General features: G+C 51.8%; 1 protein-coding gene across 2 annotated transcripts in view; it reads right to left on the minus strand.

The window, feature by feature from the left end:
• TSPAN15 (tetraspanin 15) overlaps positions 1 to 11,242 on the minus strand; it is a 53,852-nt gene extending 42,610 nt beyond the window's left edge. Inside the window, exon 1 of one of the 2 annotated variants that reach the window (XM_039233315.1) lies at positions 11,009 to 11,242. In XM_039233315.1, the coding sequence (XP_039089246.1) occupies positions 11,009 to 11,104 (96 nt within the window). In that variant the 5' untranslated portion in view covers positions 11,105 to 11,242. The remainder of the gene's footprint in view (positions 1 to 11,008) is intronic. The other variant, XM_039233314.1, reaches the window with a different exon arrangement.
• Positions 11,243 to 23,812: the final 12,570 nt, after the last annotated feature.

Consider the following 23,812-nt stretch of genomic DNA (forward strand, 5'->3'; position numbering starts at 1 on the left):
TGATTGGCTACATGACCATGGACAGGTCACCTGCAACTCTCTGTGCTTCAGTGTCCTTGTTGGTGGGAAGCGGACACCGTGTACCTCCCACAGGGGCCTGGCAGACAGGGGGTGCCCACTGGGCTCTGAGCGGAGCCTCTGTGCACCGGGCATCAGCACAGGTGCCGGGAGCAGGCACCCCAGGCCAAAGCCCTGCGCTCTCGGGGTGTTTCCTGGAGGCGAGTGCCATTGTGCACCCGCCTCACCAACACTGGTCTACCTCTCTGGATCCTCAGAACAACTGTGAGCCTGGCCGGCAGGGGAACTTGTTCTGTTTCAGACCTGGGGAGACCGAGGCCCCCATGAGGGGAAGCGACTGGCACAACCCACCATTTGCAAATCGCCGCCCCCACCCCCCAGACCAGGTCTCTGCCGAGAAGTGCTTGCAGTGTTTTCCTTTGTTTTTCCCAAAGGGGACGTTCTCATCAGGGCAGGCATTTGCATCTTGGCCTACAGGAAGTAAATATTTGCTTGGAGGGTGGAAGGGAAACAGCTTTGGCCTGGTGTGGACTCCAGGGGCTCAGAGCCCTCCTCCTTCCTGCTGGGAGAACCGGGAACTCCCTACTCTCCCCACTACCGGAAGCCCCTCCCAGGATGCCACGCGTGGCCTTGGACAAGTCCCATCAGCTTTCTGTGCTCTTTCCTGTCCCTTACCAGGGGAGGGGCTGTGCTGGGTGCACTGTGCTTGGCAGGGGGCAGAGGCCAGCCCCCAGACGCCCCCCCCCCCCCCACGGCAGACAGGGGCCAAGTGCTCTGCTAAAGTGGAGTCGGGTGCTGGCTTCCAGGGCTGGTGCTGAATTCTGAGCCTGGGTCACTTCCTGAGGTCAAAAGGACCTTGTAGATCTGTGGGCCTGATCAATTATGGCCGGAGGCTGTTGGTCCCAAAGGATTTTACAAGTACACATCAGGCCCCATCTTCAGAGTTGATGCAGTGGGTATGGGGTGGGACCCAGGCACCTATCCTTGTTAAACCTCCCCCCGGGGATTTGAACGTGCAGGTTGGCGTGGAAGCCGTGCTCTGGTGGTGCCTGTGAGGGAATTCAGAGGAGTCTGGCCCGGTTTCCAAGCCAACTTTTCTCTCCGCGTGAATCCGGAGTGATGCGTTGAACCTTCCCCAGCCTATTGGACCGTCTGGACAGTGTCTGTGTGCTGAGAGGCTAGTGCAGCTCTCAGGAGAGGCTTCCGCCAAGCTGGAGGTCCCAGGAAGGGAGAGCGAGGGGATGGGGGAGATCGCTCCAGAGGCCAGGCTCCTACAGGGCACTGGGATGTACCCCGGGGAGCTGGGGTATGGAGGGAGGTTCGCTTAGCTTGAAAATTTTGTTTCCCTTTTGGTTATCTTTACAACATTCTTTTATCTGTCCTAAAGGTAACACTTATCTGTAGTGAACTTTGTAACTTAAAGAAGTGTCTATAGAACCAGACTTGAGGGGTCTTTCTGAGTAGGGAATTCACACTTGGGAGTTAAGCTATGATGATTTTTCCCTCGTTAATGATGTCTTCAGTTTGAGAACTACTGACACGCGGCATCGCGGCTGGAACACTGGTTGTGATCTCGCTGAGCTGCAGCTCTGACCCGGCCAGGAGAGGTGTGGGTAGGAGGTTTCCTGGCCCCATTTTCCAGATGGAGAAACAATTCCAGATAGGTGGGATATACTCGTTTGGGGTCATGGTGATGAGGTAGTGACCAGTTAGTGGAAGGATGGAGACTCCATTTCTGACTCTGACCACTGAGCTCTGCCATGGATTGAATGTCCCCCCACCTTGCCGCCAAAAAGGGGGGGGCGGGGGAGATAGGTTCATGTTCGTGAATGTGACCTTATTTGGAAAAGGGGTCCTGGCAGATATAATTAGGTTCTGAATCTTGGGATGAAATCACCCTGATCACCTGGGTGTGCCTTAAGTCGAATGACACGTGTCCTTATAGGAAAGGGCAGAGCGAGCTTTGAGACAGAAGACAGACACAGGCACGGAGGGAAAGGCCACGTAAACGTGGAGGCAGAGGGAGGCAAGCCACTAGAAGCCTGTAGAGGAAGGGAAGGATTTCCCCCACAGCCTCTGGAGGTACAGGAGCCTTGTGACACGTTGGATTTAGGGTTCAGACCTCCAGAACGGCGAGAACAAGCATTTCTCTGTAAGCCACCCAGGTGTTCCGGGAGTCCCACGGCACTTGTGATTTGCGGAAACAAATCCAAGCCCTTTCTTTCGGCTGCACCAGGTTGTCTAACTAGGGAGAGGCCCAACCGAGCAGGGAATGTCTCTTGTCCTTCTTGCGGGCTGTGCCGAAGCCTGAGAAGACCCGGATGGGGTTTCGGGAGGAGCAAGGCTGGCGGGGGTTGAGGCCTTTGGTCTTGCCCCTCCCTCGGCCCCGCCCCCTCCTGGTCCCTGCGTGCCCCACAGCCCAGAGGTTGGGCTCTACAACGGCTTTCTTAGGGGATTCCCGTCATTGAGGAAAGCCCTGATGGAAAGAGGAGAAAACAGGGGAAGGGAATGTGAGTTAGCTCTCAGGAAGGACTTCCTGGTTCTAAAAGCAGTTTAATCGAAATTGCTCGCCCAGTGGGGCTGTAAAACATTTAGGACTCTCTTACGGCCTTTCAGAACAGGAGTGTCACCTGTTACTTGGCAGCTGGACAGTGACTTGGACTTACATTTGGGCCAAACTTCCAAGAGCCATGGAGGGCATCTGGTGCAACCCCTGCCTTTGAAAGGGGAGGAAATACACCAGACCACACAGCGACAGCTTCTGGTTCTAAATGGGACGGCCTCCATTGAGCGTTCAGAGCCGACGATGGGCCCCAGTGGGTGATTTCACTCGGTATTATCCTTTCCACGTGGGGTGCCGGTGTCCACACCGTAAACGGGACTGCTGCTGGGCCCCGGGGACGAGGCCTGATGTGCGGCCCGGTGTGAAACAGGGAAGGCTGTTCCCTGTAGGGCCAGAGAGAACTCAGGCAGCCGCCTGGAACTCAGGCCTCTGACTTGGTTCCGCCCATCCTCAGGCCCAGGCTCGCTGTCTGGCTGGCCCTGTGCTGCACTGGGGGGAGAGATGAGCCGGCCCTGTCCCTGTCCCTTGAGAGGCTGTCACTCACTGAGTGCTAGCAGAGAGCTCAGGGCAGCTGCAGACAGCCTGTGATGGGGCGGGGGCGGGGCCGGCCAGCGGCTCCCAGGAGGCCCTGGCGGGGTCACTTAGTCAGCAGTGGACAGACAGCTGGGCTCTGGGCTCCCACAGGGGTGGTGGCGGCCACTTGACTCTTTCCCTCCCCAAGAGTGGGGGACTCATGATCAGAGCAGAAAGAAGACAAGAGCCATTCAGGGACTTCATTAAATCCTAGCTAGGTGGTGTGGGTTATGTAGGCTGTGAATCTGAGTTTTATCTGCCACCTGTTAGACATTCCCGGGCCAAGGAATGCCCTGGCCCTGGGCTTCTGGAAGTGCTTCTCCCAGCCTCACTTGTCCAGGTGTGGGGACCAGCTCTCAGCCTTGCGGGACACTTCCAGGATGGCCTGCCTGGACCCACGTGCCCATCAGGTGGCACACAGCTTCCGCCAGCAGGTGCACCACCTCAGCCCAGGAAGTAAGGGGTGGGAAGGACCCGTCCCCATAAAAGGCCACTTGCACTCCCAAGGGGTCAGACTTCTCGGCCTAAGAGTATGGTCACAGCCATCTGCTCTAGGCAGACAGTGCATCCCCAGAGAAAGTAGCCTCCTCTAATAAGACAGGCTCCAGAAGTTCTCACATCTTCTGTCCAGCCGCCCTGAGCTCTGAAAGGCCCCAGTGGACACCAGGCCCTGCAGTGTGCATGGCACCTTGGCATGTCTCCTCTTGCAGAGGCCTCCCCAAGGCCTCTAGGGTATCCACAGATGAGAAATCCAGAGGCTCAGAGAGTTGGTCCTCTAGCTGGGGTCACACAGCAGAACGAGCACTTGATCTGTCCCCAGCTGGCACTGCCATTGGGTCCCGACAATTAAACCTCCCCTTTCAGTCACTCAGAATCCATACTCCTTATAGGACCAGGCCCCTGCCACCCTCTCCACTCACAGCGTGGCCCTTCTTAGGCTTCCCCATCTGCTTCAGCCATACTTGCCTACCTCAGGGCCTTTGTACATACTACTCCCTCTGTCTGAGATGTTCTCTACAGGCCTTTTTTAAGGCTGGCTCCATCTCATTCCTTGGGCCTCAGCTGAAATGTCAGCTCCTCACAAAGGCCTTCCTTGACCATTCCATCCAAAGTAGGAACTCCCATCTCCCCCCCGACACACACACACTTGCTCCCTAATTTCCTCTTTAGTACCGATCACAAGCTACATTTATTTACTGTTTGTCTGCCTTCCAAAGCCTGGACTAAGTCTGTCTTGTTCATAGTTGTTTTCCAGTAAACATCACAGTGCCTGGCATACACACGAGGCATCAAATAACTATTTGTTGACTGAATAAGCAAAAAACTGTCTTCACCCTGGAGAGAATGGCAAGTCAGGCCCAGACTCTCCCACCTTCCACTGAGATTCAAACCCACTCACATCCACAGGGTCTGTCTGGAAAAGGTTAATCTTCTCCATCTTGTGTGTCCTGGGATCACCCAGAAGACCTCTTTCCTCTGTATGTGAAGCCAGTTGGGGACAGAAATTTCATTATCAGTCTCTTATCTGGTTTACTCTGAGCCCCACCCCAGGTTGGCATTGTGAGTCACGTAGAAAGAGGCGCCAGGCAGGGGAAGAAGGAGCGAAGGTGGTTACTCCTGCTTCTCAGCTTCTCAGGAACAAACAACCAAAGATGGCGAGGCCCCTGTCCAGTCCTACAGTTGAAAGCAATGCCACTCCGGGGCACCTGGGGGGCTCAGTCGGTTAAGCGTCTGACTTCAGCTCAGGTCATGATCTCGCAGTTTGTAGGTTCAAGCCCCGCGTCAGGCTCTGTGCTGACAGCTCAGAGCCTGGAGCCTGCTTCGGATTCTGTGTCTCCCCTTCTCTCTGCCCCTCCCCTGTTCATGCTCTGTCTCTGCTTCTCAATAATAAATAAATGTTAAAATTTTTTAAAAACAAATAAAGCAATGCCTCTCCTACAGGAAGAGAAGGGCACGTGCACAAAAGCCTAAACTAAGAGCAGAGAAACTTTCTCGAGACCTTAGTTTGCTCAACTGTAAAAGGAGTGCATTGAAAGGCTCTCCTAAGGCCTTCCGGGTCTGCCTTCTTGAGCCTCTGGATTTTTAAGGCCCCTCGGCCAGACTCGGGGAGGGGACCCCAGTCCCATTACTTCCAGATCTTCTCTGACAGCCTCTTAGGCATGGTGGCTGCTTCTCCAGGATGGAGTCACTTTCTGCTTGAATTTCACAATTTTCTCTTTGCAATGCTTGTCTAGAACAAGAGGGAAATGGACCCGCCTGGGGACTCAAGCACAAGAATAATAATAATTCAGGAAATGACGTGTGTACACATACGTACAAGGAGATGCCCAGATCAGCACTTAACAGTGGTTCTCTCCCAGTGATAGAAGAAAGGTGACTTCTACTGGCTTTGGTGAACTTACCTGAATTGCTTGAAAGGTTTTTAACTATGTGCACATATTATGTTCGCAAAAACAATAAGGCCCTTTTCCAAAGTTAGAAATTCCTGCTGGAAACTTAAATCTACTTTCTTTGTCATCTGGCTTCATCTAGTGCTTAACTGAGAGGCCAGGTACATGGCTCCTTCCAGAAATGCTATCCTCCACCCACACCCAGGGCCCTGACAGCAAGCGGAGACCATGGGGGTGGGGGATGGGGGATGGCTGGTGAAGGTCATGGTGACCCAATGAAGAAACTGCAATCAGGGAACCCGGGTCCTGCACTTGCTCTGTCACGAACGTGCTATGGGGCCTAAAGCAACTTGCTTCCTCTCTCCAGGCCTCGGTTTTCCTCAGTAAAATGAAAAGTCACTCTAGAGGTGCCTTTAAGGACCCTTCTATTCTCAGTCTTTGGCTTTTTAGTACCTAGAAAAATAGAGATGGGAAAAGAATGGCTAATCCTTAAGTAGTTGATGTCGTGTTTATCATGTGCCAGGCATTACTCGAAGCTCTTCCTATGTATTCATCCATTTCCTGGCCCCAGCAACTCTCTATTATCACCCATTTTACAGATAAAGCAATTGAGGCACATAGAAATTAGTGCCCAAGTCACTCAACATATAAATGCCAGAATTGGCATTTGAACCCATGCAGCCTGATACAGAGTCCACACTCTTAAGCTGTAGGAAATAGAAAGAATCACAGCCCAAGCTATGGTAATAGCGGCCATCACTGGAGAAGGCAAGGAAGAATGAATATTGCTTGTGGCACTTATTACCTCCCCCACCTAGCCATGCTCACTTCCTTCCCACTCATCCCCCAAGAGCTTTTCTTCCTGGTTAGTCAACGTCCCCCAGCCCTGACACCCTTCTTTACCCAGCTGGAAATTCTACCCCATTGTCAAGTCAGTAGGCTCATGCTTTCTAGAGGGCCAGTGTCTCCATGATCAGCTCAGCCCACTCTGCAGATTCAAGGCCTCAGCAAATCTGACCACTGCTGGCCACACACCCAGCTCAGCCCCTGATCCAGGTGCCCCCACCTCAGATCCTTACAAGACACAGGTTGGGACCTGACCACATTAATGCAACAAGCTTTCCCTGAGCACTTCCTGTGTCCCCAGCCCCAAGACCAGCATTTGGAAGAGGACATGAATGAGCTACACCCCTGACCTCCACGAGCCCACAGTGTAGCAAGGAAAACCAGTCATGTAAACGGATCTCTAGGATACCCTGTGGTCAACGCTAAAATTAGAGACGTGTCCCCAGTGGGCTGAGGGCACATGTGTCAGAATGATTCACGCCACATGGTCGGAAGAGGAGGCTCCAAAGTGCCTCTGGGTGAGCTCATTCTTCATGGAGCCATCCTCAGAGACCTACCGGAAGGAGAGCCAAACTGGGGATGTGGAGATGTGGGGACTCACGCCAGCTTTGCTGAGTGACCCTGAAACACACCTGGGCCCCGAGGTCCCCAGCTGAAAGTGAGACAGGAACCCAAGTAAGTGATCAAGGCCATATTCACATTGACTCATAGACTGAGAACAGTCTTCATTGCTCACTTCCCTTCCCATTCTGCCCACTGCATCCAGGAGCGAATCTGTCTTGGTGTCAGTTTGTCTTTCCGCCTCTCAAACACTTGCCAGCCTGCCTTTTGAACCCAGAACTCAGGTCCACAGCCTACATCACCCACAATATCTAGCCAGGATGTAATAACGGTTTGTTCTCCCTGCGCTATTTAGTGTTACGGTTACATGCTATTTTTGATGATGAATATTGGTTTCCCATTGGCAGTGATGACATAAAGCCTCCTTCGGAAAAAATTTTAACATTAAAAAGTGAGTCAGTTTAAAGTAATATAGTAGATAATACCATAATTGGTATGAACTCTATGTAGGGCAATTTAACAAACATCAAAATTTGAAACACACATATAAAAACAGCCAAAGCAGTTCTGTGCTATTTGACATTCTGACTGTGATTACTGCTGGAGGGAAGGGGTGGTGACCAGAAGCGGGCATAAGGGTTGGGGCGCTTCTGGCTTCTGCTTCTTGTTCTACTGGTTGACCTGGGGGCTGATTATACATGTGTGTTTACTTCGCAAAAATCCGTCAGGCTGGGTATACTTCTGATCAGTGCATTTCCGTATGTTGATTATACTTTCACGTATCCCTTAGGCCAGTTCTTCTGGAAACTATCCTGCAGATATACACACTCATAAAATGACACGTTCAAAGCGGCTCATTGCACTGCTGTGTGCAGTAACTAAAGATTGGAAACACCCGACTTCCCCAGCTGAGGACTGATGGAATAAGTTTGGGCACAGCCTACAGTGAATTCTATGTAGTCATCAGACAGAATGAGGCCACTATCAGAGCTCCAAAATTCACAAGGACTTAAATTTAAGTGAAAAAGTAAGGGCAGAACTGTGTATAATGTGCCACCCTATATGGGGGCAAAAAGAATATGTAATACATGCATATGTTCATGCCGAGGGCATCCCATGGCTAGGATATTATCTTAGAAGAGAGTGATGGGAAACTGATCATAGCTATCCCCTCTGACCAGCGCAGGACGGGGAGAGGGGTGGGAGGGAGGCTTGTCACCGATAACTACTCTTTGATATTATAAAGTTTTGCACAGTGTCCTTGCAATTCCTATTTGATAATAAGTTTTAAAGCAAAAAGTCTTACAGAAAGTGCCTGCCTCTGGTGAAACGTGTGGCCCCTTCCAGGCCTCAAGATTGAGTTGAAAGTGTTAGTACTTTGAGCTTATCAAGCAGGTAACCCCTGACCCCACTCCACATCCCAAGGGATGGTACCCGAGCTAATGGGCCTTCCTAAATGGGTTTCCAGTTAACAGCAAGGCCAGTCTAGGACAAATTACTCACTCACACTGCTCTCCACCCTGCAGAGAAAATCTGGCCCCTGGAGCTGCCCTACCAGAGCTGGCAGGTGGCAGAGTTCTTGGCATGGGTGGGGGAGGTTTTTAAGCAGAAATACTTCCAGGAATGGGAGGTCAAGGATTTGGTAAGGCAATCTCAGTTGGCTGGAGAGGAAAGATTCTGAGTCCCGAGTCCCACCCGGCCTCAAGAGAAGCCAAGCAAGGGCCACTGAGTGGTCTTCCCTCCAGGTGACAGGGGACAGAGACAGAACAAGGCCTTGAAAATTTGAGTTCCGGGGCACCTGGGTGGCTCAGTTGGTTAAGCATCCAGTTTTGGCTCAGGTCATGATCTCGCAGTTTGTGAGTTCAAGCCCCACATGGGGCTCTGTGCTGACAATTCAGAGCCTGGAACCTGCTTCAGATTCTGTGTCTCCCTCTCTCTCTGCCCCTCCCCTGCTTGTGTTCTGTCTGTCTGTCTGTCTGTCTGTCTCTCTCTCTCTCTCTCTGTCAAAAATAAATAAACATTAAAAAAAAATTTTAAGAAAATTCGAGTTCAATTGTACCTGTGTCACTTTCTTTTGTACAGCACTAGTCTCACCCACATGTCACCATCTCCCCAAATCACTAATCCTAAAAACAACCCAATGAGGTGTGGGTATCAACTGCCCATTTTATAGACAGGAAAATGGAGGTGCAAAGGAGGTTAAGAATAAGAGACTGGTCAGTGGTTACATTTGGAGATTAGCGGTGAAACCAGAAACATAGCTCCCACCTTCTGGCTCCTGATCTTCCCACCTCCCCACCCATCAGCCTTAGCCTTCTCCCTTTCAACTGTGACCTACAGAGAGAAGAGCTCCTGGGGCCAGACAAGCAAGGAGCAGGCAAAGAAGCTGAGAATCAGAACCAAGGGGCCTATGAGACCATCCGGCCCAGCAGTTTATAACCCTGACTACAAACTAGAATTACCTGGGGAGCTTACATAAGTTTAAATAAATATCTATGCCACAGCCCAGGTATCTGTAGTGTTTTTAAAAGCCTCTGGTTGATCCTGGTGCAGCTTTGGGAGAGAATCCCCCCTCCCAACCCCACATACAACCTTCTGCCTCCCTGGAGCCTCCACCATCTTCTGCTCCGTCCTCTGGCCCCCAAAGGTCCGGCTCATCCCTCTTCCACATTATTTAGAGCCCGGGAACTGGACTGGGAATTGGGCTTAGCCTCGTCCTCCAGACAGGCAAGTCGTTGAACAGCTGAGGCCTCACACAAGGAAGTGACCTGCCTAAGATCTCCCAGTGAGTCAATAACAGAACAAGACTAGAATCTGGATCTCCTGACCACCAGGCAACATCATAGCCATAGAGGGGTCAAGTGGAAAGCCAGACCTGTTTGTTATCAGGCGGATCTGGCTGTTCGTGCTAGCAGAATAGATGCAACGAGGGGCCCGAAGAGGAGAATGGGGTGTGCATATATTTCAGGAGAGATGGGAGTCAGCGATCGCCCCTCCAGTCCTTGTGGCATAGTGGGGGCAGGAGACTATTCTAGAATGGCAACCCTGGAGCTGGCCTATAGAAAGATGTCCTCATTTCTAGGTGGGGGTCCAGCCTAGTCTGAAATCTTCATGAAGAAATCAGTCCCTGGGGACAACTTACCAGGTGGGCCCAGCCTCCCAGGCCACAATAGTAATAATGGCTCACATTTCTTGAGCTTTTCACTGGTCCCTGTGCTGAGCACTGTACTTGGCCTGTTTCATTTTATCTCCACACTCATCCTAAAAGTTAAATATAATTACCGTCTCTATTTGCAGATGAAGAAACTATGGCCTAGAGAGTTTAAGTAACTTCCTCAAGATCACTCAGCTAGAAAGTGGTAGTGGCAGGATTCGAAGCCTGGTTCGTGGCCAACCACTAACACCCTGCCGCCCAGCAATACACAAGAGGAGGTAAAGCTCGGTGGCTGCGGGAAGTTACCCAGCATCCAGGGGCTGCTGGGACCTCCCCAGACGTGGTCTGGTGGAATCCTCCCCACCACTCCAAGGACAAGGCACACCCATCCTACTTCCACCGAAGAGGAAAACGAGGCCCAATTGGGAAGCATCTCACTCTGGGGCATCCGCAAGTAGCTAGTGCGGACAGGTCTGGGCGTCCAGGTTTCCCGCCCTATCCGGACCTCTTCTCCCCAGACTGGTCGGGAGGCAAAGTCTAACACTGGGAGGGCGAGTGGGCGCGGCCAACCAGCTAACCCGGACCTAGCGCACCCGCCGACGCCGGGCAGACGCGGAAAACCAACGTTCTGGGCAGGTGCACACAGGTGAGCCACGTAGCGCTCCTTCGTCGTAGCCAACTGTCTCTAGCGCTCCCGTGCCACCGGCTGCTGAAATTCAGGCTGAGCCGGGGCGGCAGAATTTCCTGGTTCCCGGGGAGAGTGAGACCAGAAACTAGGCGCGCCCTCCCCGCCCCCTCCCTGGAGCAGCCAAGTGTGGACCCAATCCCGGTTCGGCGTGGGGGCGGTCCAGGGAGTATCGGCAACCCCTTCCCCCATCTCAGGGTCCCCGTGGGGTCACTCACCCAGAACACCGTGGAGTAGATGACCAGCGAGAACTTGAGCCAGAGGTAGGAGAGGCGCGCGCAGTAGCGCACCTGTTCCGAGTCCCCGCGGGGCATCCTGGATACTCTCCGCGGGGCTCTGGGTCCCCGGGGCTCCCGAGTTAGGTCCCTCGCCGCGAGCAGCCCCACCTGCGGCTGCCAGCCGCGCCGCGCGCCCAGCCACCGGCGCCAGCTCCGGGACTGACATCGGCTAGCCGCAATCACAGCCCCGGCTGGGACCAGCCGGCCCAGCGGCCAATGGGCGCGAGGCCCCGGCCCCGCCCTCTGAAAGGGGGCGGGCAGGGGGCGGGGCTGAGGCCAGGGCCCACCGGAGGCGAAGGGAGCAGAGGAGGCGAGGGTTAGTCAAACCAGGTCTCGTGCAATCCCGGAGACGCCTGTGCTAAGGGCGCGGAGGGGGCCGTGGGAGAGTGTGCACAGACAGACGCTGGGGAGACGGCAGGCGAACCTAATTCGGGGTACAAAGAAGTGCGTGCTTCCCACTGTTGCCAAGAGGGAAGACTGTACCAAGAGGGCAGGAACTAACCGCTAAGGTGTTAAAAGTGTGCAGATGAATGTGTAAGACGTGAACGGAATAAGGCAGTGGAGCTGCTCAGGCTGAGTGAGGCGGGGGACCGAAATTAGTAGGCAAGATGCAGCAAACCAGAGTGGGACTAAGGGGTCCCATTGGAGCTGTGGCCACGAGTTCATCTTTGTCACAGATCCCCAACCAGCCTTCTTCCAGCAAGCCTCCGGGGATCTTCTTCTCTGAGGCCGGTGGCGTTCCCAACCTTGCCCCGAGGGGCCCCCTCCTCTGGGAAGCGCTTTCCCCACCCATCCTCAGGCCAGGTCAGCGGACCCTGGCACACGCTTGGCCCCGGTCTGACCCAGCCTCTTCCCTTCCGGGGTGTCCTCTGCCTGGGGTCAGAATCTGTCTACCCCAGCCCCATCTTGACTCATCGTTGTTTCGTCGCCGAGCTCAGCCTGGGGCTTGGGAGTCAGACAGCCGTTTTTGTGGCGTTCGGTAATTAAATGTGTGGCCTAGAGGTCACGAGCTCAAGGCCGTGTTGGATGGGGTCCCTGGTGGTGACTGAAGGAATGGCATCCTAGTCTAAGTCCCCTATTCACAAGAGGCCCAGAGAGAGAGAGAGACCAAGTCAGAGCCAGCCACAGCCACAGCCCCCTGGGCTCTGCCCGAGAAAGAAGAAAGTAAGGTTGGGGTATGGAGTGTTGGGGAGCAAGAAGGTCCTGCCCCTTCAAGGTCCTTCTAGCCAGACCAAGAATCAAATTGACATGACACAGTTGAACAGGCGAAAATCATGTACCAGTACATGTGGAGAATCCACATAGACATGAAAATTCCAAAGACAGTCAGGCAAAGTGATATGCAGGTCGTTCTGAACTAAGGAGAAAGGGGTAGAGAGGTCTGGGATTTCAAGGAGAAGAAATGCAATTCACAGGAAGATGAAAAAGAGTAGAGGTTTGATAAGGAACTGTTTTCTGGGCCCCTCGAGGACAAAGGGACAAAGAGGACTTGGATAAACAGCCTTGCTAGGTTCCTCCCTGTCCACATACCTAGTGTGTGTCATAATGTAGTTATCTGCGTCTTCCTGGAGCAGATTCTCCATCCACATTCTTTTTAGGAAGTTGAGGGGGAGGTAAAGAGCTTCTCCTGAATCTATTGGGTTGTGACGCTTTTTAATTCAAAATAATTTTCATGCCAAAGTGGCCCATCTTCTGGAAAGCAGTGTGGAGTTGCCTCAAAAAATTAAAAATAGAGCTCCCCTATGACCCAGCAATAGCACTGCTAGGAATTTACCCAAGGGATACAGGAGTGCTGATGCATAGAGGCACCTGCACCTCAATGTTCATAGCAGCACTCTCAACAACAGCCAGATCATGGAAAGAGCCTAAGTGTTCATCACCTGATGAATGGATAAAGAAGATGTGGTTTATATATACAATGGAATACTACTTGAAATGGGAAAGAATGAAATCATGCCATTTGCAGCAACGTGGATGGAACTGGAAGGTATTGTGCTGAGTGAAATAAGTCAGTGAGAGAAGGACAGATATCATGTTTTCACTCCTATGTGGATCTTGAGAAACTGAACAGAAGACCATGGGGGAAAGCAAGGGGGGAAAAATAGATACAAACACAGAGGGAGGGAGGCAAACCACAAGAGACTCTTCAATACAGAGAACAAACTGAGGGTGGATGGGGGCGGGGGAGAGGGGAAATGGGTGATGGGCATGGAGGAGCCCTGGGATGAGCCTTGTCGGGATGAGCAGCGGGTGTTGTATGGAAACCAATTTGACAGTAATTTATATTCATCAAAAAACCAAAAGCAAAGTGGCCCATCTTGGGGCAGCCAGCCCTTGGCCCCTACAGTTGAAAGGCAATGCCTTGCCCAGAGAAGTAAAAGGAATTCAGTTTCCTGGTACAATGGAAGCAAGTCCGGCAAGGGTGTCTGTAATGGGTAAGGGACACGGAACCAGGAAGGAATAGCCAAGAGGTACAGAGACATCTTTTAAAAAGTTATCCTTTAAGGAGGAGGAAACTAACTCTTTACCCTTCTTTGGGGGAATTAGCTTCCCTCCCCGAGCCCTGGAGTGCTGGCCTTACAGCCTCTCTTTGAGGTGCTGGTCTCATCCCCTCCCCCCCCGCCCCCCCCCCCAGGGATTGTCTGTCTCCCTCTCCCTGGGGGTCAGCCTCCCCACTGGGGTTTTCTTTCCGGTTACCCCTGACCTCTGTTCTGGCATCTAGCTAGCTGCAATTTCTCTTCTATTTTAAGTGTTTCCTGGGGACAGGCATGTACCAGCAGCCCCTCTGGGCTCTCCCTGAGCCTCTATAAGTAGTGCCCTCGGTGATGAGACTATGAGAGCCCTGCACAGGGAGCCTGGAGCTCTTTGGAACCAACACACCCTTACCTGGGCTTCTGACCTCTCGTTGTCCTTCCCCACCCCTAGCCTGACCCCAAGTACTGTAGGCCGCCCACAGCCACATTTGCAGACACTGAGATGTCTCAAGAAGTGACGCCTTATCTTTTAACTTTGCCATCCTTTTACCAGGAGCTCTGGGCCAGGGAGTGGGATGGGGGAGTCAGCAGGCCCAGGGCTCATCCTGGTTTTGCCGTGAACTTTTTGCAAAAACCCTTAGAACGTGTGGCAAAGATAGTGTGACATACAGGTGTGAGCGTGGCCCTGGCTTCAGTTTACAACCCCCTGGTGAGGTTTAAATGTATGCTTATATCCAGGCGCCCCCTTAGTTGGGTTAAGTCAGGAACTCCACCAACTGGGACTGGGAATAGGTATTATCTTAAAAGTCCCAAGTAATTTCCCAAGCGCAGCCAGAATGGAGCATCGCTGATTTAGAGGTAATCATGCAGGCGAGGTGGCCATTTCATCAGGCAGGCCACACTCCAGAGGTCACTCGGCTTTCCAGAGGGGTGCTGGTGAAGGGATATTAACTGTCTATTGCTGGGTGGTGGATGGGAGGACTCTTCGTGCCAGTTTGCAGAGGGTAAATACTTCCACCTATGGACCCTGGGCGTTAAGAAGAGACGCGATCGCACAAATAGCTCCTCACACCTCTGCAGCTGTCCGCCTCTCAGTCCACTCCTGAAGCTTTACTTATTAGTGCAGAGAACCCCTCCCATAATGACAGAATGCATCCGTGAAATTCATGCCTCATCAGTTAGCATAACAGGTATTAGAAATGAGCTCTCCGTGGAGAAGATATTTGCAAGCGACATATCAGATAAAGAGTTAGTTTCCAAAATCTATAAAGAACTTATCAAACTCAACACCCAAAAAACAAATAACCCAGTGAAGAAATGGGCAAAAGACATGAATAGACACTTCTCCAAAGACATCCAGATGGCTAACTGACACATGAAAAAATGCTCAACATCACTCGTCATCAGGGAAATACAAATCAAAACCACAATGAGATACCACCTCACACCTGTCAGAATGGCTAAAATTAACAACTCAGATTAACAACAGATTTTGGCGACGATGCGGAGAAAGAAGATCTCTCTTGCACGGCTGGTGGGAATGCAAACTGGTGCAGCCACTCTGGAAAACAGTATGGAAGTTCCTCAAAAAAATTAAAAATAGAGCTACCCTACAACCCAGCAATTTCACTACTAGGTATTTATCCAAGTGATACAGGTGTGCTGTTTTGAAGGGGCACGTGCACCCCAATTTTATAGCAGCGCTATTGACAATAGCCAAAGTATGGAAAGAGCCCAATTGTTGAGTCTTACTCAACAATCAAAAAGAATGAAATCTTGCCATTTGCAACTATGTGGATGGAACTGGAGGGTATTATGCTAGGCGAAGTTAGTCAGTCAGAGAAAGACAAATATATGACTTCACTCATACGAGGACTTTAAGATACAAAACAGGTGAACATAAGGGAAGGGAAGCAAAAAGAATATAAAAACAGGAGGAAGTACAAAACATAAGAGACTCTTAAATATAGAAAACAAACAGGGTTGCTGGAGAGGTTGAGGGAGGAGGGAAGGGCTAAATAGGTGAGGGGCATTAAGGAATCTACTCCCGAAATCATCGTTGCACTCTATGCTAATTAACTTGGATGTAAATTTTAAAAAAGAAATTAAAATTCCAATAAATAAATAGATAGATAAATAAAAGAAATGAGCTCTCCTTGGGTGAAATTAGTAGTCTTCAGGGTGTGTAGATTATCTAAAATGAGACCCCTCCCATTTCTCGTTCAGAGCAAAGGAATTTCCCCTACAGATGATGCATAGGGCTTAGTCCTTGAGGAGCCCATGTGCCGTGATATCTGGTTGCCTGATGTGACCATCAGTCTAACTGACCCTGTGTCTAGAGTGTTGTGTCTCCCTTGAGTGGACCCTTCATGCAAGGTGATCAAGGTCCTGAAAACACAGAGAGCTGGGCCTTCACTGACTTTACAGAGCAGACTCTTCCCATCAATTTTGTGGCTACTTGCTAGTAAGTGCTTGTTCTGTTGGTATTCGTGTGGATGTCACAATTTGTTCTGAGATCTGTTTTCGTGATAAACTGGCAGGGAGACCGTAGGAGGAAATAACTAACCGTCACCTTTAGTGGCTACTACTGTTTATGATAAAGAACCTAAGGAGGTGCATGACCAACTTGGCCTGCAGAAGTTGGCGTTCATGCCGCTGGGCAAATGACTGTGCCCCTGGCTCCCCATCTGCGAAACCGTGGGTTTCTCTTCTAGCTCTAACAACCTTAGCTATAGTCCTCACGGTCAGATTGGTTAGGAAGCTTGTATTGAGCCTCTCCCGTGAGCCGGGTCCTGCCCCAGGCTCTGGGGCTACATCTGGAAACAAGATCTCTCCTCTCTTATCTTGGGAAGGAAGCCACGGGGACATACCGCACAAATGGAAACAAACACACAGAGGGAAATTTCAGGCACTGGTACGTGCTAAAGATCTGGAAGAAGAGCTTCCTAATGGAAAAGACAGCGAGTGTGAAGACTGTAAGAGAGGGACAGGCTTGGAGAGCTCCGTGGGGCCTGTGCAAGGGACCGCAGGAGAGTAGACGGGGTGACGTCAGACACAGGAAGGGACCGTGCGGCTTTGGTAAGTAGTTGAGACTTATTTCCAGTTTAGTGAGCACCACTGGGAGGTTTTTAGCAGGGACGTGATACAGAATAAATGTGTTTTGCATTAGAAGGCTGCTGCCCGGAGTGACAACAGGAGGTTGCTGGCATTGGGAGGGAGGAAGGCTGGTGGGAAAGTCGTTGGAGCAATCTCGGGGTAAGAAGGTTGTGGCTGGGCAGGGGCCCAGCGCCGGAGATGGTGACCAGTGCTGGCAGTGGGGAGGCACCAGGGACAGAAAGCCCACAGGACTTGGATGTGGAATGTAAAGAAAAGAGGAATCGAGGCTGATCCTGAGGGTTTTTGCCCTGAGCACCTAGGTAAATGCTGCTGTCCTTTACAAATGTGAGGGAGCTCAAGGAGAGTAGGGGGAGGGGGAGATTGGGTTGAAAACCAATTACTTTGTTTGGCCATTTAATTTTTTGAGATATCTTTTCAAAATCAGGTGGGGTTGTCTGGGAAACTCAAGAGGGGAGGCGTGGGTTGTTTGATAGATATTTGAGAGTCATCAGATCCATTTAAATCATGGGCCTTTGTGAGATCATCTAGGGAGAAGACACAGCAAGAGAAGAGAGACAAAGACAGACCATGGGGCCCTCCAATATTGAGAGGAAGAGGGGCTGGCAAAGGAAACAGAGAAGGAACAGCCACTGAGAAGGAGGCCAGGAAGGTGACAGGGATGCCTGGAGAAGAAAGAGCTTCAGGAAATTAGAAGAGGAAGACACATCAGGAGTTAGTGCCCTGGGAACTTTCCTTAATGCACTGAGGATTCATCGATGCCTGAGAGGTCAAGTGGGGACAGAACCGAGAACTGACTAACAGCTTTGCAACATGTGGGTCATTGATGGGTTTGTTAAGAGCTCTCTCAACGGAGTGATGGGGCCTAAAGCCTAGGAGAAGGAGGAGAAGAATGGAGGGGGCTGGTACAGACCACACTGGGGAGTGTACACTCCCAGGCAGGTGTAAGAAATCCTTCGCCGGAGATCGCATGCTTGGAACTCTTCCCGGCCCACCACACAGCCTCCCAGGCCGAGGACACAAGGGTTGGCCTCTATGTGGGAGAATTTATATGGCCATAAATTCTTTACAGCTTCTCCATCAAGAGGTAGAATCTATTTCCCTACCTCCTGAATCTATGTCAGCCTCTGACTTGTTTTCAGCAACAGAATGTGATAGCAGTAAGGTTGCTTGAATCGCGAGTCTTGGAATCGAGAGGCCTTGGAGCTCCTGCTTTGGCATCTCTTGCAGTGCCACTGCCATGAGAACAAGGCTGAGCTAATCTGCCAGCGAGACCACAGGAGGCAGAACCCAGGCTTCCAGCTGACAGCCAGTGGCTACCGGACATGTAAGTGACACCATCTTAGACCACACAGACCATCACCCTAACAGCTGACTATACCACATGAATGAGTCCAGCCCAAATTGGCCAACCTAGAGAATCACGAACTAATATGTGACAGTTGTTTTAAGGCTCTAAATCCTGGGCCGGTTTATTATACAGCAAAAGCTAACCAATACATTCTTAGAGCTGAAAATTTTTTAAAACACGAACTCAAATACCCATGTCTTTCTCTCTCTTCCTTCCATTTTTATTCCAAAGTATTGCACTTCTGAGTCCATGATTTTCTTCTCAAGAGGAAACTTCAGTTGTCCTTCAGGTGTTCCTTGACTGTCTTTGCTGCCACCCTCTGACTCAGACTTTAGGCCACTTCTCTTGCTTTTCGTCCCATTTAAGTCTAGGGTTCCCATTTATTCTCAACCAGTTATTTGTTTAGCATCAGGCACTGAGCTGCAGGTTCTCACATACTTAGCACTAAAGTCCTCAGAATCTATGGGATTTGATGTGAAGGGCCCCACTTTACAAAGGAGGAAACAGAACTTCAGAGAAGTAAACTGACTTTTCTCCATTAGGAAGTTCAAGTGTTTCATGACTCAACAAGCAACGTGCCTTCTACTCTACAGCAATTAGACCCCACCTACACTAGAAGGAAATGAGTTAACTCTATGGCTTAAAAAGCAGCTAGGAACAATACACTCAGCTTGAATATTGGGAGTTCGATACTGGTTTAACTTTATTATAGAGTTAGTGTAGGTTTCCGCAAAATGGTAGTTCCATGAGATTTTAAATGTTTTGGGGAAAAAACGATCTATCGGGGCACCTGTGTGGCTCAGTTGGTTAAACGTCCGACTCTTGATTTCGGCTCAGGTCATGATCTCATGGTTCCTGCGGTCGAACCCTGTGTGGGGTTCTGTGCTGACAGCACAGAGCCTGCTTGGGATTCTCTCTCTCTCTCTCTCTCTCTCTCTCTCTGTCTCAAAATAAATAAATAAACATTAAAAAAAAAAAAAGGATATATCAGGTAAGCCTGGGAATGCTGCAAGGCTTCATAGCCTTTATCATGGCAGTGGAGGTTGGGTACATCTAAAAGGAAAGACAGGTTTGCAGCCTTACTCAGCTGCACCTGACGGTACAAGTCTGGTTTCCTCAGACACCAGCTTTAATGTCTCAAAGAACTAGTATCCTTTAGAACGTCCTTTAGGAAATGCAGTCCCATGGGACTGATTCCTAGTTCTTTCAAAGCTGGAAGTGACCTCCTCAAAGTTATATGCGCTCTATTTAAGAGGAAAATCAAAGACAGATTATTTTTGTTTTGTGCTTGACCTTGCAAAATTATACAACTTCCTTTGCTATGATTGTCAGCCCATGAGATCCACTTGTGATCATCCCTCTTAGAGCCCTGCATGGGGTGAGGGACACCCTCTTGGGGCCCGAGAGAGTTCCAGACCAGAGCCTCCAAGGAAAGCCAAATGCTCATGCTCAGAGGGGCCTGGGTCACTCTAGCACGTTTCCATTTTGTAAGTACCCTGAAGAGCTGCGTATTAAGGCTCCCTTCTCCTAGCCCCCTCCCCCCACTCCCTATAGCTGTCTACCCCCAAAGGCTGACTGCCCCAGACCCCCCACTCCCTTGCATTCCACAGCCTCTCTCCTACCTGAGGCCTCCAGACACCCCTCCTTACAGCCCCACCCCCAGACTGCTTCTAAGACCTTCAGAAGCCTCAGGGGACTTCCTGTCTCCTTCTGGGCAGATGGCCCCAAAGTCCTAGAGGCCGGCTCTGGTCCTCCCTCCCACTGTCCCTTCTCATCCCAGCAATGAGGCTGCTCCTGACCAGCCAGCTGGAGCAGACGTCCTCAGGAGCAGCTGTGGGTGCGTATATGAGTAGTGGGGGGTCGGGAGAGAGAGAGAGGTTCAGCTAACTGGCAGGTCATATGGAGCTATTACTGAACGATGGCACAGCCATGCCAGGGAGCCCTGTGCGGACTTGGAAAGTGATGTGGGAACCACTCTTCATACTCAGAGGCCCTGAGTGTTTGGGGGTGGGGGTGGCGGCTGAGTCAGGCTCCTCAGCACAGCTTTCTGGTCCTCTGTCCCCAGCGATGAGATGGGGCACAGAGCAATGCCATCACAGGAAGATGGGGCCTACGGAGGAACTGTCGTCAGCCTTCAGAAGGGGTATGTTGGGAGTCCTGGGGAGAGTGGCCCCGGCCAGAACCCAGAGGACGAAGCTGGAGGACCCAGATGTGGCAGGTGGTGTGTCCTACAGGGAATGGCCAGTCCAAGCTGGCTACTGTGGTTCTTGAGCCTTTGGGGGAGGGGCCACTGCTGCTGGCTGAGGGATGGATGCATGACTTAAGGGCAGTGCAGGGGGCATTCAGTGTCAGGGTGCTGGGCTCTAAGTGGGTATGGCCTGGGTGAACCAGAAGGCCTATTTCATGACATGATTTGCAACGGGAGGTTGGGGGTGGGGGTGGGGGGGCAGGTAGAGGAAGAAAGATACCCAAAGGTAAGTTCAATATCATCATGGCTTTTCCCCCAAATTGACTGCCCCTCAGTGTGCGGTGTGAGGTCTCGCCTGCATGAAAAAGGAGGCTCTGTTTTAAGAAGAAAGTGGGAGGGGTTCTCCTGAATTGAGAGACCAGCAGGTGTCCAGTCCTCTCCCACACAACTTGGTTTCTTCGCCTGGGCCCCAAGCATGTCTGCCCAGCCTTTGGGACTCCTTCATTCCTCAGCAGTGACAGGCTGCACGGTCCGGAGGCTGGTGCGAGGCTCTGCCTGCTAGCTCATCACCCGCAGCTCTCCCGGCAGCCCTGACCCGGGGCAGGTGTGAGCCTCAGCCTCACACGCAGACGCAGCCAGCCCCTCGACTCGCACTTGGCTCTCTGGACAACTGGGAGGCAGTTCTCACTGTGGTTCTACCCCGGACACTGGGCATGCGTGGTCTTCCTTCCTTCCTTTCTGATCTCTTGCCCTCTGGACCCCTCAGGGGGAGAAATGGGCGCCCCGGCAAGATCTGCTTCCTTTCTCTGTTTCCCATCTTTCTAGGATCATCGGCCATCCTGAGGGGGATTCGTGGCATGTGGTGCATTTAGTCTGAAACCTGAGACCGTCCCTAGAAACCATAACGGTGTGCCTGGGACTGAGGGGCCTCCAAGGGTACACGACTTTGGTGCTAAAACCAGAAAAGTCCTGTGCAAAGCCAGAGCAAGTTGGTCTCCTTAATTCTTTCCAGCCTTTCCACCACCTCAGGGGGGTGCTCAGAGGGGAATAGCCAGCGACGAGACGGACCCGGACCTGAACCCTCCAAGGAAAAGTCGTAAGAGGGGGAGGGAAGACCGGAGGCCAGGACCAGTATCTTCAGCTCGCTCAAGGCTGCCCTGGGGGAGAGGGAGAGATTCCTTCAAGGGACCCCTGGAGTGGGCGTGAGGCCTACAGGACATGCGATGAGCTGGGCACCGGGAGTGGCACAGGATGATGGAAAACATTTGATTCAGAGTCAGAATATGGGGCGGGTCACGTGCCAGCCCCGCCACATGCAAGCCAACTCTGAATGAAGACCTGGGAATGTTAGGACGGCATTGCCATCTGTGAAATGGGACCTTTCAAGGTGAGCAAATGAAATTCCCAAGCACCGGGCCTAGAACAAAGCAGGCACTGGATGACTGTGCGTCAAATCTTCCCAGAGCGGGCACACCTCTGCCAGTCCAGCCGGTGGGGGCTTCCGAGGACCGCTGGGCGTGGAGAGGGGCAAGTCGTTGGAGACCACCAGAGCCACTTTCCTTCGTCATAGCCCAGGCGTCGGCCCTCTGCTTCAAATCCACCTTCCTCAGGTTGGCTTTCTTCTTCAAAACTTTTTGGAGCCACCAATCAGTGCTGTGAGCTGGTGGGTAGGCATTTGTATGCCTGATTAGGACTGAGAAGAGAGAGCGGTTAGGACACTTTCCCCAGGGAAATATATTCCCTGAGGGGAATTAGCAATGAACCAGAACTGACAGGGGTGGTTCAGGGCGTGCCGGAGCTGGGAGGCTCTTTGGACGTCATGATGTCCAACCCTTTTGTGAACAGACAGAATTTAGGCTGACAGAAGGCTAGCGTCCTGCTCATGGCTGTACGTTTACACCTTGAGGCCTTTCCTACATGTGTGCTATTTTGCACAATAAAGTATATTTTTTTAAAAAAAGCATTTTTTAAAAAAAGACAAAAATGTTGTCTTAGTTTAATTTGCATTTCCCTGATGATTAGTAGGGTCAAGTGTATTTTTATATGTTGATTGGCCATTTGCAGCTCTATAAGTTTCCTGTTCTTACCCTTTGCACATTTTCCAGTTAAGTAATAGCTTCTTTGAAGTGGGCAGTGCCAAAATGGCAGGCTAAGAAAATGCCGTCCCCTCCCCCCTCCTTCTCCCCGCAGTGAGGGCCCTTCTAGCTGAGGAGAGACTCCAGGCTGGTGTCAGGGAACTTTGACAGGGGAAGGGTCTTTGACCTGGCTGTCAGCAGGGGGTGGCCTTGCTGGGGCTGAGCCAGGCCTTCTGGGAAGGCAGCCTGGGAACACTGGCTGACGGGGTGTGGGGCCAGGCCTGCATGACTCACGGGGAGTGGCAGGGTGCCCGGGCACCACAGCCGGCCGCATAGTAGCTCCACCTGTCACTTGATGGGGGCAGGGCAGCTGCTGCCAGGAGCCTGGGTGCTGCCGGGTTAGGGGAGCCCCAGAGGAACCAGGCTCTCGGGCAGCCTCAGGATGCCAAGAATGGAGTCCGGGGGACACAGAAGTGGGGTCTCGACTGAATCCTGTAGTTATTGAAGAAGAGGCAGAAGGCTTTTGCACTCTGAAAACTTCTTTGCATCTGCTGGTGCGGGCCGGGAAAGTTCACAAACCACAGCAAGTCCTGCCGTGTGCTGCTTGCTGTGGGGTCCCCAGCAGCCCTTAAGGGTGGGCTTCACAGTCTACAGTTTACAAAGCACTTTCACCCACATGTTAGAGCACTCACTACTCCCACTCTACCTGCATATTACCCTCCTGCCCGACTGGACTGTCAGCACCATGAGACAAGAAACGTCTTCTTCTTCTTCTTTTTTTTAATGTTTATTTTTGGGGGGGGGGTGAGCAGGGGAAGGGGTAGAGAGAGAGGAGAGAGAATCCCGAGTGGGCTCCTTGCTGTCAGTGCAGGGCCCCACTCGGGGCTCCGTCCCACGACCTGTGAGATCATGACCTGAGCAGATAACGAGAGTCAGACCCCCCTAACTGACTGAGCCGCCGAGGTGCCCTTCTCCCAGACTCTCTGACCCCTTCCTCCTACTTCGTATATTTTCCCTCAGGTCATTTCAACTTCCTCTTCCTGTTTTTGGAGCAATTCAGCTCAGCTGCCCGCCTACCGTCTGTCCGGCCGGCCCACATCGCTCTCTGTCCTGCTCAGAGGAAACAAAAGGCCTTCCATTAGCAAAACGCCGCTTTCTGTCAGATTTGTGTGGACTGAACTGTTGTTTTCTTCTCTCCCGTGGGTCGTCAGAAGAGCTTTGTGTGGGACATGAGACGGGAAGGATTCTTCTTATCTGACTCATGAGAAGACAGTCCGAGAGAGTGTGCCTAAATCCGCACAGTCACAGCCCTTTAGGGCCGATGTGAGGACTAGAACCTTCGGTCAGAGCACTTCGCAATGACCTCAGAGAAACCAGGCTGGCCTGGGCTGCTGGAGGGCCGGGTAGGCGGGGCTAGGGAAAGACCCCTGGGAGTTTAGGCTATTATTTACTGTTTACTTCTAGTGCATCATAAATGTCCGGGGAGGGGCCGGTCATGAACATCAACTAGGGGTGGAGGAAGTCATGGAATTTTTTTTAAAG

Source organism: Hyaena hyaena, unplaced genomic scaffold, assembly GCF_003009895.1.
Source record: "Hyaena hyaena isolate Hyena2069 unplaced genomic scaffold, ASM300989v1 scaffold_73, whole genome shotgun sequence".
Taxonomy (NCBI): Eukaryota; Metazoa; Chordata; class Mammalia; order Carnivora; family Hyaenidae; genus Hyaena; species Hyaena hyaena.